General features: G+C 36.4%; 1 protein-coding gene across 1 annotated transcript in view; it reads left to right on the top strand.

Moving 5' to 3' along the window:
- The window catches only part of LOC117233817 (doublesex- and mab-3-related transcription factor A2), a 32,520-nt gene extending 26,099 nt beyond the window's left edge, over positions 1-6,421 (top strand). The window contains exons 3-6 of the mRNA XM_033494419.1: positions 2,040-2,162; positions 2,721-2,992; positions 3,598-3,904; positions 4,974-6,421. Of these exons, the coding sequence (XP_033350310.1) occupies positions 2,040-2,162; positions 2,721-2,992; positions 3,598-3,904; positions 4,974-5,299 (1,028 nt within the window). The 3' untranslated portion in view covers positions 5,300-6,421. The remainder of the gene's footprint in view (positions 1-2,039; positions 2,163-2,720; positions 2,993-3,597; positions 3,905-4,973) is intronic.
- The last annotated feature ends 8,755 nt before the right edge of the window (positions 6,422-15,176 follow it).

A 15,176-nucleotide genomic window follows, 5' to 3' on the forward strand; every position in this document is an offset into this window, starting at 1 on the left:
CCCGGTAATTCGAGCCCACTTCAGTTTCGTTCACCTCGAATTACCACCGACGGATTCCACAGTAACTTCCGTCGAGAGAGATTCCCGGAATAGACGCCCTGTGATCTCACTTTCTCTCCTTTCTTCCATTGGAGGAGATTGCAATTGCCAAATTGTTACTTAATTCCCTTACATAACCTAAAAAAACACAGTTTGAATTTCTATAACTGATAGGATTAAAAATTGATGGCAGAATATGATCTTATTTTTATGATTAATTTATATGATTTTGATCTTATAGGATGATTGATTTTGATTTATATGACTTTAGTATATTTTTTTAGAAGATACGTGACGTGCCAGAATAATCTGTCACTATAAAGTGACAGACAGTTTGACGCTGGACTTATCTTAACTTTACTCATTAATATCTGCTACAATGAGAAAGGATTACTCTGGTTATATGTTTGGGTAAAATTTGGATCGAATTTGAAAACGCATATAGAAGTACATTCTATTTACTACAAATATACATAGCTGAACAGCTTTGTGCATACAATTATCCTCATACTGAATTTTGTCCAAATCTAACCACAATCTATTCCAAACCTAACCACAATCTATTCCGAATCTACTATAGAAGCTACACCGAATTTAGCAAACTTCAAGTAAAATATAAAAGATGAATACAGGATCAGAATATGTCGTAATAACAATTTCACAGTCTTTAGGCATTCAAAGGTACTGAAAAAAAATATGCAATCAAATTCCACTTTGCACATTAACTAACTAAGCGACGAATCTGCTCTCTGTATGAAAAGAGAGCAATTGCGAAGTAGCAGCTAGCGGCAATTAAGTTAAACAGCGGAACACTCGATATAGTTGCTCGGGGCAAGCAGACCCCAGAGCAAGCTCGGGAGTGCCACTTGAAACAACCTTGTTATCGAAAGCGTGCGCGTCAAGAATTAACCCGTGGAACAGCAACGAGGGAAGTAGAAGAGAAAAAGGGAGAGATCGTAAGAACGAAACGTTAGGCTGGAAGCTACATTTCCTCGCCCTATATATGTATTACTCCTCTTCCCAAGTTCCAGCACTCGTCCCCTCTCTGTCTCGCTAATAAGTGGCCGGTTAAACTTTTTAACGAGCGGTCAGCCGCAGTAGACTTTCTTCGACGGGCAACGCACCCCTGCTGGATTCTTTCAGGCACTGACGGCGACTTAATAGCCGTGCACGTGCATACATCTCCGCACGTTATAACGACACTCTTCAGATCGTATTATGTACGTAGTTTAGGAGACTGTAGAGTGTGGTTTCGTGGTGTACGTTATCGTAATTGAGTAGTTTACATGGCATTTTTGGTAATTTACATTAATTTTTCACATATTTGCAATATATTTATAAAACGTAATAATACACTTTACTACGTAATAATACATTTATAATACGTTTTATAATACATACAATATACAATACTTTTGTAATATATTTTCTTTGCATTATGCTTTTTGTTATTTTTACATTGAAATTGAGATATGTTTAGAATGGGTTTTGGTTAGGTCCGGATTACGTTTGAGCAAGATTTAGTTTGACAACAGCTACATATATACATATTTGCAATAAATATTGTTTTAATATGATTCCAAAGTATTCTATATAAGAGACATAATAAAATCGATAAAAAATTTGTATGGAAAATATTCAAATATTTTCATCTTTGTACATACATTCATGTATATCTATATAACGATAAATCGTTACACGTTCTCCGTTACGTGATTGGACGAAACGGTTCGACGCGAATATCAGCGGGTGGTAAATACGCGCGGGGCTCACAATAAAAGATGCACAACGTTTTTTCAAGGGTGTCAAGGATCTGTAAGAGTCAATTCGGCGTGCGTCGTAGAACAATGTAAAGTGTTTGCTCGCTGGAGAATTTCATAGGTATTGTGCGTATTAATGCGCGGTTTTTCTTTTCTTTTCTTTTCTTTTCTTTTCTTTCTTTCTTTTTTTTTTTTTTTTTATTATTTCGCAAACGAACGATACGCCCTGTTTTGTTCCAGGCACAAAGAGGTCGAGAATCTCTGAGAGCACTACGGGAACAATGCTCTCCACGAGCGACACCGGTAACGAAGACGACCGTGACTCCGACTCCGGTGGAGAACTTCTTGCTGACCGTTCATTGGGTAAGGCTCCCTGAAATCTCGAATTTCGATCGATTCGTAACTAACGATCGAGGTTAGAATTGTAAATTTGAATTATTACATGAAGTAAATTGGAATAAAAATTGTAGACTAGTTTTGTTAATCGTAATTGAATTTGCAAGAGAGTGTCTTCGTCTAGTGGAATCCTTCATCCTTAGTTAAGTGATGTAGGTATTTATACATATAATAGGTCACTATAACACGAAAGATATCAAATGTTTTTCAAATTTCCCGCAAAGACTTTATCATTAACACGTTTATTTTCAGCACCATATGCAGAATAGAGAATTAATTAGAATTAATTGTAAGCTACAAAATACGTAAATGAATGTACACACATATAGGTACTCACCTAATTTTCGTGTTTAGTTAAAACCATGAATAAACCTAACCTAAATATAAATTGCTTGATAGTTTAATAATTGAATCTTTCGTATACAAGGTGATTGTACACAAAGCTGCGTATATATCTTTACAAATACTCATGTGTTTATGAACATAGGTAAACCTAACCTGAAAATAATTTTTTTGTAACTGCAGTTCCGACGTCGGTTGGAATGACGGAGAACGATACAACGCGAAAACGGTCAAATAGCTTGAATGACTCCGAAGATGGAAGCCCGGAACCAGGTTCTCAGAGTCCGACACATACACCTCCACTGACGCCAGCACTAACGCCGCAAAGAGAGGATACGCCAGCGCCAGAGAATCTCAGCCTCCGCAAAAGCGGAAGCCCTCAGCAGACGCAACAGACCCTTCAGCCAGTGGACCTGGTGCAGCCTAGACCTAGTCCACCGTTACCCTCGTTGGCGGTAAGCTTTTTACCTTAATCCTTTTACGATTACGAGTCCATATACGGGATTTCAAACGAAACGTTTTCGATGTAGAAGATATAGAGGAACCAATTTATAAGCTGTTTAGTAGTCAAATCGATCAACTTTATTTTTTGTAATTTTTCAATATATATCTGCGGAGAATTTCGCTGAAATCGATTGACTTTACCTTTAGCAATCTTTTTTCTGTGTGAACTCGTTTTCAATTTTTTACGTATATATACCTAAATCGAATGTGTGTGCTTATGAAAATTCATGCTTTTTGTGGACATAGGAGACCCTAACCTAAATAAAGCTTCATTTTGACTTCTAAACTCGTAAATTCAATTATATAATTGTATTGTGACAAGTTCTATTACTATTTTTTCTTTTTCCATAATATTTAAAAATATTTTCATTAATTTATTTGTAATGAATGTATACATTGTTGCAAAAAAGCAACGCAGCTTAGTTTGAACATAATCCTACGATGGAGGAGAGCAAACTTAGGATTATGTTAGGCGTTCTAAATTCAAAATGCTACTCCATAATCATTTCCACGCTATTTCTAACGCCATAAACAATGCTTACAATCTCTTTTCCAGGCTGCAGCGACGGCAGTACATTTTCCACCTTACGCTCCCCTCTATGGTCCAGCAGCGAGTTCTCTCTACTGTTCACCAGCTTTGTACCAGCATCAGCATCACCATCATATCCCAGAACCACGCGAGATCCAAATGCAAATGCAGATGCAAAATATTCAACAAACCTGCGGCCTTCAATTACAACAGCAACAACAGCAGCAACAACAACAACAGCAGCAGCAACAACGATCACCCGTCGACGTACTGTTGCGAGTGTTTCCCGGAAGACGTCGCGCGGACGTCGAGGCTCTGTTGCACCGGTGCAAAGGTAGGCACTGCAATCCGATATCCGCGGCCATTATTCGTGGACAGAACACAATCCTCGGCAGGTCCTCTGTACTGAGAGATCATCAGACGGACACGTGGCTGAGAAACAATTCGAGAAGATTCGTCCATAGTGTTCTCGAGTTTCCATTGCAACCCACGGCCGAGTTTCAACCCTTTTGGTCGCGAGATTCGTGGTACCCTTTGGGAATGGGTTTTGGGAGGGATTCTTGGAATTTTCAAAGAGGTTAGGAATATTTTTATTGAAATTTATTGAAGGGAATTTTGGAAAAAATGGTATATAGATATTGGATTTGGTTTCGGGATTTGATGAAGAGGATTTTTAATGGATTAAGTATAGAATAGAATTCCAGGATTGGGTTCAGAATTTAGGTTTAGGTTTAAAATTAGGGTTCCAAACGTGGGTTTGGAATATTCTAAGGGAATTGTAGAAATATCTAAATAGAAAAATTAAATGCAATTTTAGAATATTCTGAGACAAGTTTAAAAATAGGTGATATGTGCTAAAGTAGCGTTAAAAAGTTGTAATAAATAGTATCTGCTATTGAAAATTTTGTCGATTACAAATGCAATTTTGGAATATTCTAAAACGATAATAATAGAAAAGAATAGATATTAGATCGAATTTTCTGATATTGTAAAGGATTCCTATATAAAAGCAAATAACTGTAGATGCTAAAGATAGATACTAAATAATAGATGCTAATGCGGTTTTGTAATTTTTAAAACACTTTCTACCGAAGGGGTTGAATTCTCGGTTTCAAACCTCTCAAGAAACGAACAAATAGTATTTCTCAATCTAGTATTCTTAATCCAACAATTTAAAGTATCCAACATAAAATAATCTACATAAATTAAGCATGCTATATAATACATCCCTTCCAACCTTCCACTATTTCCATTCCTAATTAAATGTACATCAAACTTTTTCCAACCTAATCTAAAGAAACAAATCAAAACGATAAAATTGCCAACAAAAAGTCAAGAAAGAATGTTAAAAAGAAAAAGAAAAAAATAGGAAATAGAAACTGGCAGAGGTGTCTGTGTCGCAGGCGACGTGGTGTCGGCGATGGAGGTATTGGTCTGCGAGGACAGTCTCCAGCCGAAGTCTGCGTTCTCGCCGCTAGCAGGCGCGTTAGCATCGGCTGCGGCCGCATCTGCCTCGGTCTCAGCCGCATATGCGAGCCGGGCCGCTTACTGCACCACTCCCATACCGTCGACCAGGCACAGGTTCCTGGCCGCGCCGTACGCGGGTACCGGCTACCTGCCCACGGTGATCAAGCCGCCCAATCAGAGCCTACACGCAAATGGAACAGGCGACGCCTATCGGGAGACCAGTCCCGATGATGCGAGTGACAAGACGAGCTACTCCGAGTGACCGGACGATGCGCAGGCCGCCACCTGGTCTTACCTGCAATAGCTTAGGGGTAACGGTGGGGAGGGATTTCGACCGTGGAAATGGCGGCGCGTCCGCTGTCGTTTCTTCAAGATGAGAAATCATATTGGGGAGCGAGAGGGTTTCCAGAAGGTTTCCGATTCTCTGTGGGATACGAAGAGGATGGTTCGAGATCATTGTGACAAGAAACATTTGGTAATTTTCTATTGTTGTTATGATGACGGAAAGGAGGTTTGAAGGTGAATGGTTCTGAAAGGAAATTTCAAGCAGATGACAAGATTGGCGAGGACTTGGGATTGAAGAGGATCCGATGTCAACTTACGAGTTAATCAAGTTATCATTAGAGGTTATGATGACATAATGAAAGGTTGACAGCGAATGGTTCTGAATGGATATTTGGAGCAGATGCTAGAGATCGATAAAGACTTGGAACTATGTGATTTTTTAAAAAAGATATGATGTCATCTTACGAATGAAATGAGTTGTCCTAAGGATTTGGAGGTTATGATGACGCAGTTTGGAAAACGCAGATGGAAGTTTGGAGGCGAATAGCTCTGATGATGAAGATTTGCAACAAATGATAAGAATGAGACAGTGTCTTGAAAAAGATTGGAAACAGAAAACGGGTCATGGAACCTAAGTAAGGAAGATAAGAAAGAATTGGTGAAATCTACAATTCTACTTACATACTTATGAATGTAACCTAATCCAAAAGGTCCAAAGAAGAAACTTCAAAAATATGTCTTTCCGAGGAAACCTTGCATATTTCCTCAAAAACATAGTAGACGCATTACATACAAGGTATGTCACTTAAGAAGAAATCAAAGTTCTTCGAAGGAAATCAAATATGGCGGAAGAAGACGTTCCGCAATTTTATAGTGTGTGAACCACAATGAAGAATTCCCGTAGACCCTCTCCACCGCGTGCTGCGGATACCGTTAGAAAATTTTCAATCCTGAAAAGTTGAAGATTTTTTGTCGAACGTCTCTAAAGAATATATGAAACAGTGTGGCCAGTAATCCACCGAATAATACAACTCGTGTCGATCAGTTTCGTATAGTGTTTCGTTCCGTGAACGTACTAAGAGAAACAGATCACGATAAAGAGAATGAAAAACGAGCCGTTTGTGCGATGAACGGCTGTCTCATTGTAACAATATATCTTTATACATGTGTAGATAAAGCGACTTAACGAAGTGTGTGTGTGTGTGTGTGTGTATGTATGTGTGTAGGTTATGTTCGAGAGAGAGAGAGAGAGAGAGGGAGGGAGAATGAAAGAAGAAAATTGTATTGTCACGATAAAAATTAACTAGTAAAAAGAAAACAGAGAAAAGGAGGATACGACATGAGAAAGGAATTGTAAATACGCGTGAATTGCTTTAGCCTGATCATCCATTGCAGTTAACCGGAAATACTGTCACGGAGTATGTTTAGCGAAGTTACACCCGTAATAAATAACGAAAAGAGCAAAAACAAAAATAAGAAAATTAAAAAAAAATGATGTTGAGGGAAAAAGAACATAAAACGGAAAATAAATTACGTGTTTCTGGATACAGGAACATGTACGTATAACACGACCGATTATGCATAAGTGTTTGCCTGTAAGTATCACGGCTCTAAGATGTTTAGATTCGCCGGCGACCAGAAGCGTCGTTCTTTGTAGTTACCATATGTTATCCGAGAAAATGTATAGACGGTTTATGAGAATAATAAATAAGATATTGATACTCCATACATAGTGTTCGATAATGAATCTTACCCTTTGTTCACAATTCAATTTTTCTTCTCTTTCTTTCCTTTTTAAAAGCTTTGAGCTTGACAAAAATTATAACCTATATAAATTATAACCTTATATAAATAATTAATATACCTATAAAAGGTAAATATACTTTAATCTCTATGCTTTTATAAACATCTTTGAATCTAATATTGTTTACCACTATGCTATGAACAACCAAATTTGTATATACATACATATATTTATTGATAGAAATTTAATAATTTTTATAAATATTAGTTTCTGTGTTTTAAACAATAGCGTAGAATTATTACTTATTATTTGTTATTTCTCCCATAAACAAAGTAAATTCTTGCTAAAAATATAAAATAATAAGGTTTGTAGTTTCATGGTGGACTGGTTTCCAACGTTGTTTTCGCGGAATTCGAAAAAGAAGCCAGTGAATAACGAACGATTACCACGGATCGGTGGTACGAAGCGAAAAAACAGAAAGAAAGCATCGAGGAACGCGAGGAATTCACTTTCCCCTGGGCCCGATATTTCCAGTGATTTTTCGTTTTTCTAATTTCTCTCTTCATACGGAACTTCATCGTTCAATGCACTATATACATATAGGTACACACTATGCTTCAAAACATGCATGCATCTATCCCCACCATAACTATGATTCCCTAGCCAATCTAACTAAAAAGAAAACATAGTTCAATTGAATGAATAAGACGTTATTATTTAGCGCTAACGATAAGTTCCTTTGTATTATCAAAAAATTGAAAATCGTCGATTAAATTAGGAATACTTGAAAGATAAAAAGAAAGAAAGGATCAAGTCTGAAAATTTGTTTTTAGAGAGAAACAGACTCTAGTTGTTCTATTGACTATGGCGTTTCAATACGTTGGAGTGTTAAATTGCTATCGGTAAACATATTTTTAGTATTCTCAAAATCAATTAAATTTCTACTGTTATTACTACAGAGATGATTGAAAAAGTATCACAATTGCTCATTTCTGACAATGTGTCGCCGCTTATGGATATTTGACCATTTATAAACATAAACGGTAAGTTCATATAAATACTTAGATAATACTATTCTATCATAAGCTTGGACGACTTCATATGCATTTCCATAATGTGACAATATAACGTGATTGACAATATTTAAATTAAATGCTAAACTAAATTAAAGAAGGAATGAAAGAATAAAATTCATATATTTTTTACTTTGGAATTATAAGAAAAATCTAACAAAATTGTTGAGTATACGATCTCTATATACCAAACTCATGATACATATACAAATTTAAAAGCACCCGAAGATTAATTCGTGGTCAATCATTTCTCAAAAAATGGTTACCATTCTCATAACCAACAAATGGTTGTTCACCAGCAGTCGAGAAAAATTCTCGATTATAGATAAAACGAGGATTCGATCGAATAAAGGTTGAAAGGAACACGAGTTTGTATCGTGATGAAGGGACAATCTTCCACTCGACTTGAAATTCTTAAACGAAGGGAACGCTAGGAGAAAAGGTATCGGATGTCGGATACAGTTCGCAGGTGCAGAAAGATAGGCAGGGCTATAGAGGGCGACGTAGACCAAGGAATCTTTGAAATTGGATCGGTTTTATGCTCGATGCACCATTTGGATCTCCGAGCAGTCGATTTCCTGCGAATAGATTCTCGGCGACGCGACTAATCGATTTTACCACTCGATTTGCGACCAGATCCCTGCTGAATGATCGATTCAGTCCGTCATTCGTCCATGTTGAAAAGTGAAGAGAGAATGTCTTTCAATCCTTAATTTGAACAAGAGTGATTTTGTGAAGTACATGTAGAACTTATTTCAAAGTATCATACATTAGTATGAAATGTCAATTTTCTGAGGTTTTCAGAAATTGTTATTATATCTCGCGCCTTGAGGTTCTATAGTTTGTGTGTATTGACCATGTAATATTATACTATGTTATAAGGAACTATATACCTTATACTAGGAAACTATATACTGATAAATAGTCTAACAATGGAAGCAGATATGAAAAGACATTATAGGAAACTCGTTCGAAAATATAACTTTATTAACAATATAACTACCTTGATTAAATTGAAATCTAATACTAAATAATTTTGCAAGAAAACTATTGGAAAGCATTCATTGTGTAAGTATAGCGACTACGAATTTTTAAATATTTCCCAACATTACCTAATCTCACCATCTCAATTTATTAAAGCCACCAGTTCTAGAACTGAAGAATGCTTCGAATGCCACACATGCCCAAGTACAAAAATAAAAATCTACAGATATAGAATTGAGTGAATAGAAAAGAGATGTAAAAATTTCATATTCTACTCCCCGAATCTTTTGTATGGTTATTTTCGTCGCATAAGATGTTGCGTTATTTAAACATTGCGTTACAACAAAATTGATTTCAATTTATTTACAAATATGATTCCTTTATATTAATTTATACATAACAAAACTTTATACAATTTATATAATAAATATATTATGTATTTTAGATTGTTATCCATGAACAAAAAGATATTTAACATATTAAGAAGATCTTTAGTACAAAATTGAAACAGCTATCATCTATATTATCGTCCCTTTCATATTTTCCTCAAACTTAAGATTTGTTAGCAGAAGGAAATTACAACCTGATATGGTATGATCATATCTTTTTTATCCCATCATGTATTTGCAAAATGTGAGAAACGTAATAATATCTCGATTAATTTCACCAACCCTCCGATATATTATAAAAACAGTAATTGATACGCGTTCTCCAGGTGCGAACAACGCAAACCCTCGACGAGGAATGCGACGAAACCGAACACAACTGAAAATGGTTTTCCAAGCAGTGAGGCGGCCGTCCGTTCCACACCCGCTTGTTGGTTCGCCGTTGAAGCAGCCACGACTTTGCTAAATAAAATCATTTTCGCGGCCGGCGATACTCTAGGGAATAATTACGAGTGGTGGCGGATTACGCGCGTGCACCAGCCTGGCTGCCTGCTGGTACACGGTATCGATGAAATACCGATAATCGATTGCCCTATACAAGGCATATATCCGGTAGGTCGATGGCTGAACACGCGCCTACTGTTCTATACCCGGCAATTTGTACCGATGCTGGCGGCGGTGCACGCGGTTGCATTATAATACCGCCGCGGCCCGCTTATTATTTACGAGCGATGGCTGGCTGGCTCCAAGGGGTGGCAATATATCGACACCCCGCGGAGTTTCCTCCTTTGGCTACTGGTTACCATTCATAATGGAGTATAATGGCCCCCTTTCCGTCGTTCCGTGGCCGAGCCACAGGGTCTACAATCCAGGAGTTTAATCCGCAGTCAAAGTGCAACAACCCCCCATCGCCGTGTACTAGCCAGCTTCTGTATATATATATATATATAATTCTAGCTCTATTTCGCTTTTACTTATGTTCTGTATTTAACCGTAAAGACTGTCGTGGATGAAATTTCAACCTCTCGCGAATTTCTGTTGTGCTGTAATAATACCATTGCAGTGTTAGTTATAATCTAGTAAAATAATAATTTTTATACTTATTGTCTAATATTTAAAAATGGTAAAAAGTTAAAGAGATATTGTTATAAACCACTGCAAAGCAATAATTTTTCTACTTTCAATCCAGCATCTTTGAAATTTAGCAGTGACAGAAGATATAGTGAATACTGTTGATCTCTAAAATAAAAATGGAATATACTGGGGTGGAATTTTATAACATGATATTCTTTGATTATTAGTTCTAGGGGTTAAACTTGTTTGTATTTATATTTGTACTGTAATCCTATCAAGAGGAAAAATTTCTTTTATGAATTGTTAATAGTAGAAACTTATTCTTTCTGATGCTTTTCTGAAGAAGACATAATACACTAAAATTAATCATTCATTTAGTTACCAATAGGATTAAATCTTGTCATGGGAGTCGAAGAAAAACTAGGCTTGCACGAAGACTTAGAAAAAGATGCTTTTGAAAAGGGAAATTTTGGTGGCAACCGTGTCGCAGTAGCAGGGAAGATATAGTGAAGACTGAATACAGAAAATGATTCGATGCTGGTGATAAAGAGATGTAGTTTTTATTTGAAGCAGAATAGTAATTAGAATAGAATAGAATAGAATAGTAATATAATAGGTAGAAATATATCAGGTCCTTTAAAGGTACAACTCATATGAAAATATCACACAAATCAAAAACAGTATTGTTTAATAGTACCACGTTTCCTCTAAACAATCGCCAAAACACTACATTCTTTACGTTCCGTTTCCAGATTTCAACAAACTACAAAATCACTACTATCCACATACACCAGTACAACCACTAGGATATCCAACTATAGGCACCAACACTGTAAATCGAACCTCAGCGTAACAACACAATTAAACAAACAACAAAAAAAAGAAGGAAAAGAAAGAAAAAAAGAGATTGAAAATAAAAATAGAATATAAACAATATGCCGTTGAAAAATCGAGAAACGAATAATCGTTTCCATTTACCCGCTGCGTTTTTCTAAACGGTAAAGAAAGGTGACGTTCGTGAAATTTCGTTCGATAAAAATTTCAATACAAAACATAGAAAGTGTGTGTAGGAGAGAGAGAGAGAGAGAGAGAGAGGGGCCAAAAAATCGGGGGTGGAGCAGAGAACGGGATCGCGCTCAAAATCGAAAATCAATGGAAACATCGATATTTGTCGAATACTTAAAAAGCACGATCCCGCGGAAAAGCGGCGAAACACAAGCGGACGGCCCCGCTGGGATGGCTTTTAAAATTTTTTCGACTTCCATCAATATTTGCTCTGACTTCACTGCCCCTCTCTTCCTACACCCACTGCTGTGTTCACCTCTCCGGCTGGGAACGCCGAGCTTCACCCTCTACCTGTATCGACCGTGTACACGTGTGTGCAGCCACGTATATTTGCTCGTGGCTGGCTCAAGTGCGCGTTTTGGAAGCCAATTCTGAATTGGATCCTTCGAATCCTCGTCACGGATCAGGGAAAAGTGTATAGTGTTGCCGAACGTCGGGTAAATAGACGCTGTATTTGTTTCCTTTTCCTTTTTTTTTCATTCCCTTTTTTACTTGTTTTTCTTACTGATTCTATTTTCTCGTATTTTAGGAATGAGAGGAAGAAAGAGTTGATGAAATTATAGCATTCAAAGTATTGATTGATGCATGAGAAATGCAATATTATGTAAAATAATTACATTGGTATGTGTAAATATTGAAAATGTTGGGTTTTGCAAATAGTGTACAAGTATAATATTCTAATAAGTATGCAATGGAATGTTTCTGGTGCAGTATCTCAATTAATTCAAAGTACAGAGTAATTTGAGGATATGCTTTTGAGGATGTGGATCAATAATGATCCTTTAGTATCTAATACATGATACAGAAAATAAAAGATTAAGCACTAAATTACAGTAAGATATCAGTACACATTACTGTTGTTTAAAGTAGTTAGGTAAAATAGAAGCTCTGGAGTGAAACAAAAATTCATTAAAGGTATCAATGCACTATTCAATAACTTCATCAAATACTACTTAACAAACCCCACCTCTTTTTCTTCAGGGTAGTCACAAAAATTTCTTATATGTTTCAACCACCAATCCTAACATATTATTTATTTCAAGAACATAAATTAGTAAAAAATCAGTAAACATTATCAAACAGAAAAAAAGGAAAGATCTAGATAATATGAATAAATTTTACAGTGAAACCATTCGGAAATCAGAGCTACAAAATGGAGCGCGCCACTACGTTCCAGAAATTCTCGCGAGAATATCGTCGGGAAACGTGGCCGCTTCTTTGTGAACCGCTTCGTCTCTATTTCTACCGATATATATCGAGGTATTTCATTGGGCAATACTTTATTATCTTCCTCGGGTTATGAAGCGGGGTGGTCGGTCGACGAGAACTCGGGATGAAACGGGACACAGAATGGGATGTAGAGGGTTGAAAGAGTAGAGAAGAGAAGGGCAGTGGATGATGGAAAGGGAAAGAAGGAGAGAAACAACGAAAAGAGGGAAGAGAAAGAGGGATAGAAACAGAGTAATAGAGCAGACACCGGAGGCCACGGACACCAGCGTTTGGTGCAAATCGTACTCCTGAGGGGTGTCACGAAACAATTCCCAACTGAATAATATTAGTATCTAACAATGGACGTGCTAAATTGAAATACAGCGAGAGGACTGCGTCGCCCCCCTCTGGCTTCTCCGTATACAGGGTGTTCTGTAACTGGTGGTGTGAGACTCTTAAACGGTTCACGGATCCTTGCTTATATAGCAAATAAAGAATAATTACTTTTGCTGTCACGAATAGAATAAAATTCAACTAAAATCTAAAAATGAATCTATGTAAACGTACATAGCACATATACATAATACATTATCAATTTCCTTTTTTAAGATCAGATTTATAATCAAGATCTTGATTCTTTTAGGCAGTTGAATTTATAATATTAATAGCAAAATTTTATAATACAAGGCATATGCCAGAAAATACAAATGCTAATAAATTCTTATAAATAAGAATAACAGATACTAGTGATGCATATGTTGCATTGATTCAATTTTAACTAACAATTGTCGCTAACATAATTGTTACTCTTTAATTTTTGTTACGTTTCCACAAAATAACTTATTGTTAGGGAAGCAAACACAAGAGTGGACATTGTGTTAGAGCAAATATTATTATTTAAAATAAAGAAAGAAAAGGAGAATGGTTTCATAAAGGAAGATAACTCCATAGATAGTTGTATTTTAGTAGCAATGAATGAAAATATGCTAAAAACAAAGAAATTTAATTCTTAGTTCATTTTTTTATATAAAATCATTCTATTGCCGATTATGCCACAAGTTATGGGACACCCTGTATATCCCTGTCTCTATTTTACTCTCTGTACGAAGACTGCACCTCCCATTGAAAATGTGTGTGCAACGAAATTTCTATTACTCCCTCACGGATTACGTTGCCGCGTCCTCCGGCTAGGATGGCTCTGTACCTTTTTCGTCTACGTGTTGGTTCGAACAGCGCGCATAGTACCATCGCACATAGTTGCAGAGAGAATGGAACGAAACTCGCCGGTAGGGTGAGGAATAGCATGCAAATGAAATATTAATTAAATCTATTAAAATTCTCTGTCTCCGTTCACGACCTCTCCTTTCTCGTCTGTTACCGTTCCACGTTTCTACCATATTCTGATTCTTCTGCTTTTTTTGGAAGAATCTTTGTTGTCTAAACGAACTTACAACGCTTTGTTTCTTTTATTTTTATTTTTATTTCCTTTATTTATCCTCCTTTTTAAGAAAGATTTAGCTTCGATTTTTTATCCGACCTTATGGTTATTTATTTTCTTTCCAGGGTACTTTGATGACGTCTTTTTTCTTGTTTAGAGCGGTTTTTAAAGCGTACTTAACTTCGTGTCTAAAGCAGTTTCTGATTAACACTTTCGCACCCGGCCATTTCTCCACTTCGCTAGAACTGAAAGCCGCGCCGAAAGGAGTAAGCCCAAAGCTGGTTCCTGCAGGTTTCTGTCACTAACAGAAGGGTACGAATTATAAAATTTATCTTCCAATATCAACTTTACTTCTTGGGCTTTTTAAACTTTATGTAAAATAGGCTGCTAATAACTTAGGAGATCTTAAAGATTTTGATTGATGAAGAAGAATACTAGATAAGTATTGCAGAAAGATTTGGAAAGAGAGACACTTGTATTGTATTATGCTAGTATATCTAGTATAAAATTATTGATTTGCCAATAGCAAACAACTACATATAGCTCAATTATCTTATATATCTTATATAAGTTGAATTTTGTTTGCTGATAAGAACAACAATTGTAATTGATTACAATTTTTCATTTTGATTTCAAAGTTAAGAAGCAAAAACTATAATAAATAGAATTCTCGGTATCAACGCAATGATATGGTATAAGGTAGAATATTATACTGACATAGATCCTGACATATATGCATAACTTCTAACGGTATGTCACGTAGCATTATACAGTTAAAAAACGACCCAATTAATAGACTAACAATATACATCATCAGAGTAATTGAAAGTTTGCAAGATAAAGAATCGAATCGGCAAAAACTCGCCTTCCACCCTCCGCTA

This window comes from Bombus vosnesenskii, unplaced genomic scaffold (genome assembly GCF_011952255.1).
Source record: "Bombus vosnesenskii isolate JDL3184/JDL3185 unplaced genomic scaffold, Bvos_JDL3184-5_v1.1 scf7180000013299, whole genome shotgun sequence".
Taxonomy (NCBI): Eukaryota; Metazoa; Arthropoda; class Insecta; order Hymenoptera; family Apidae; genus Bombus; species Bombus vosnesenskii.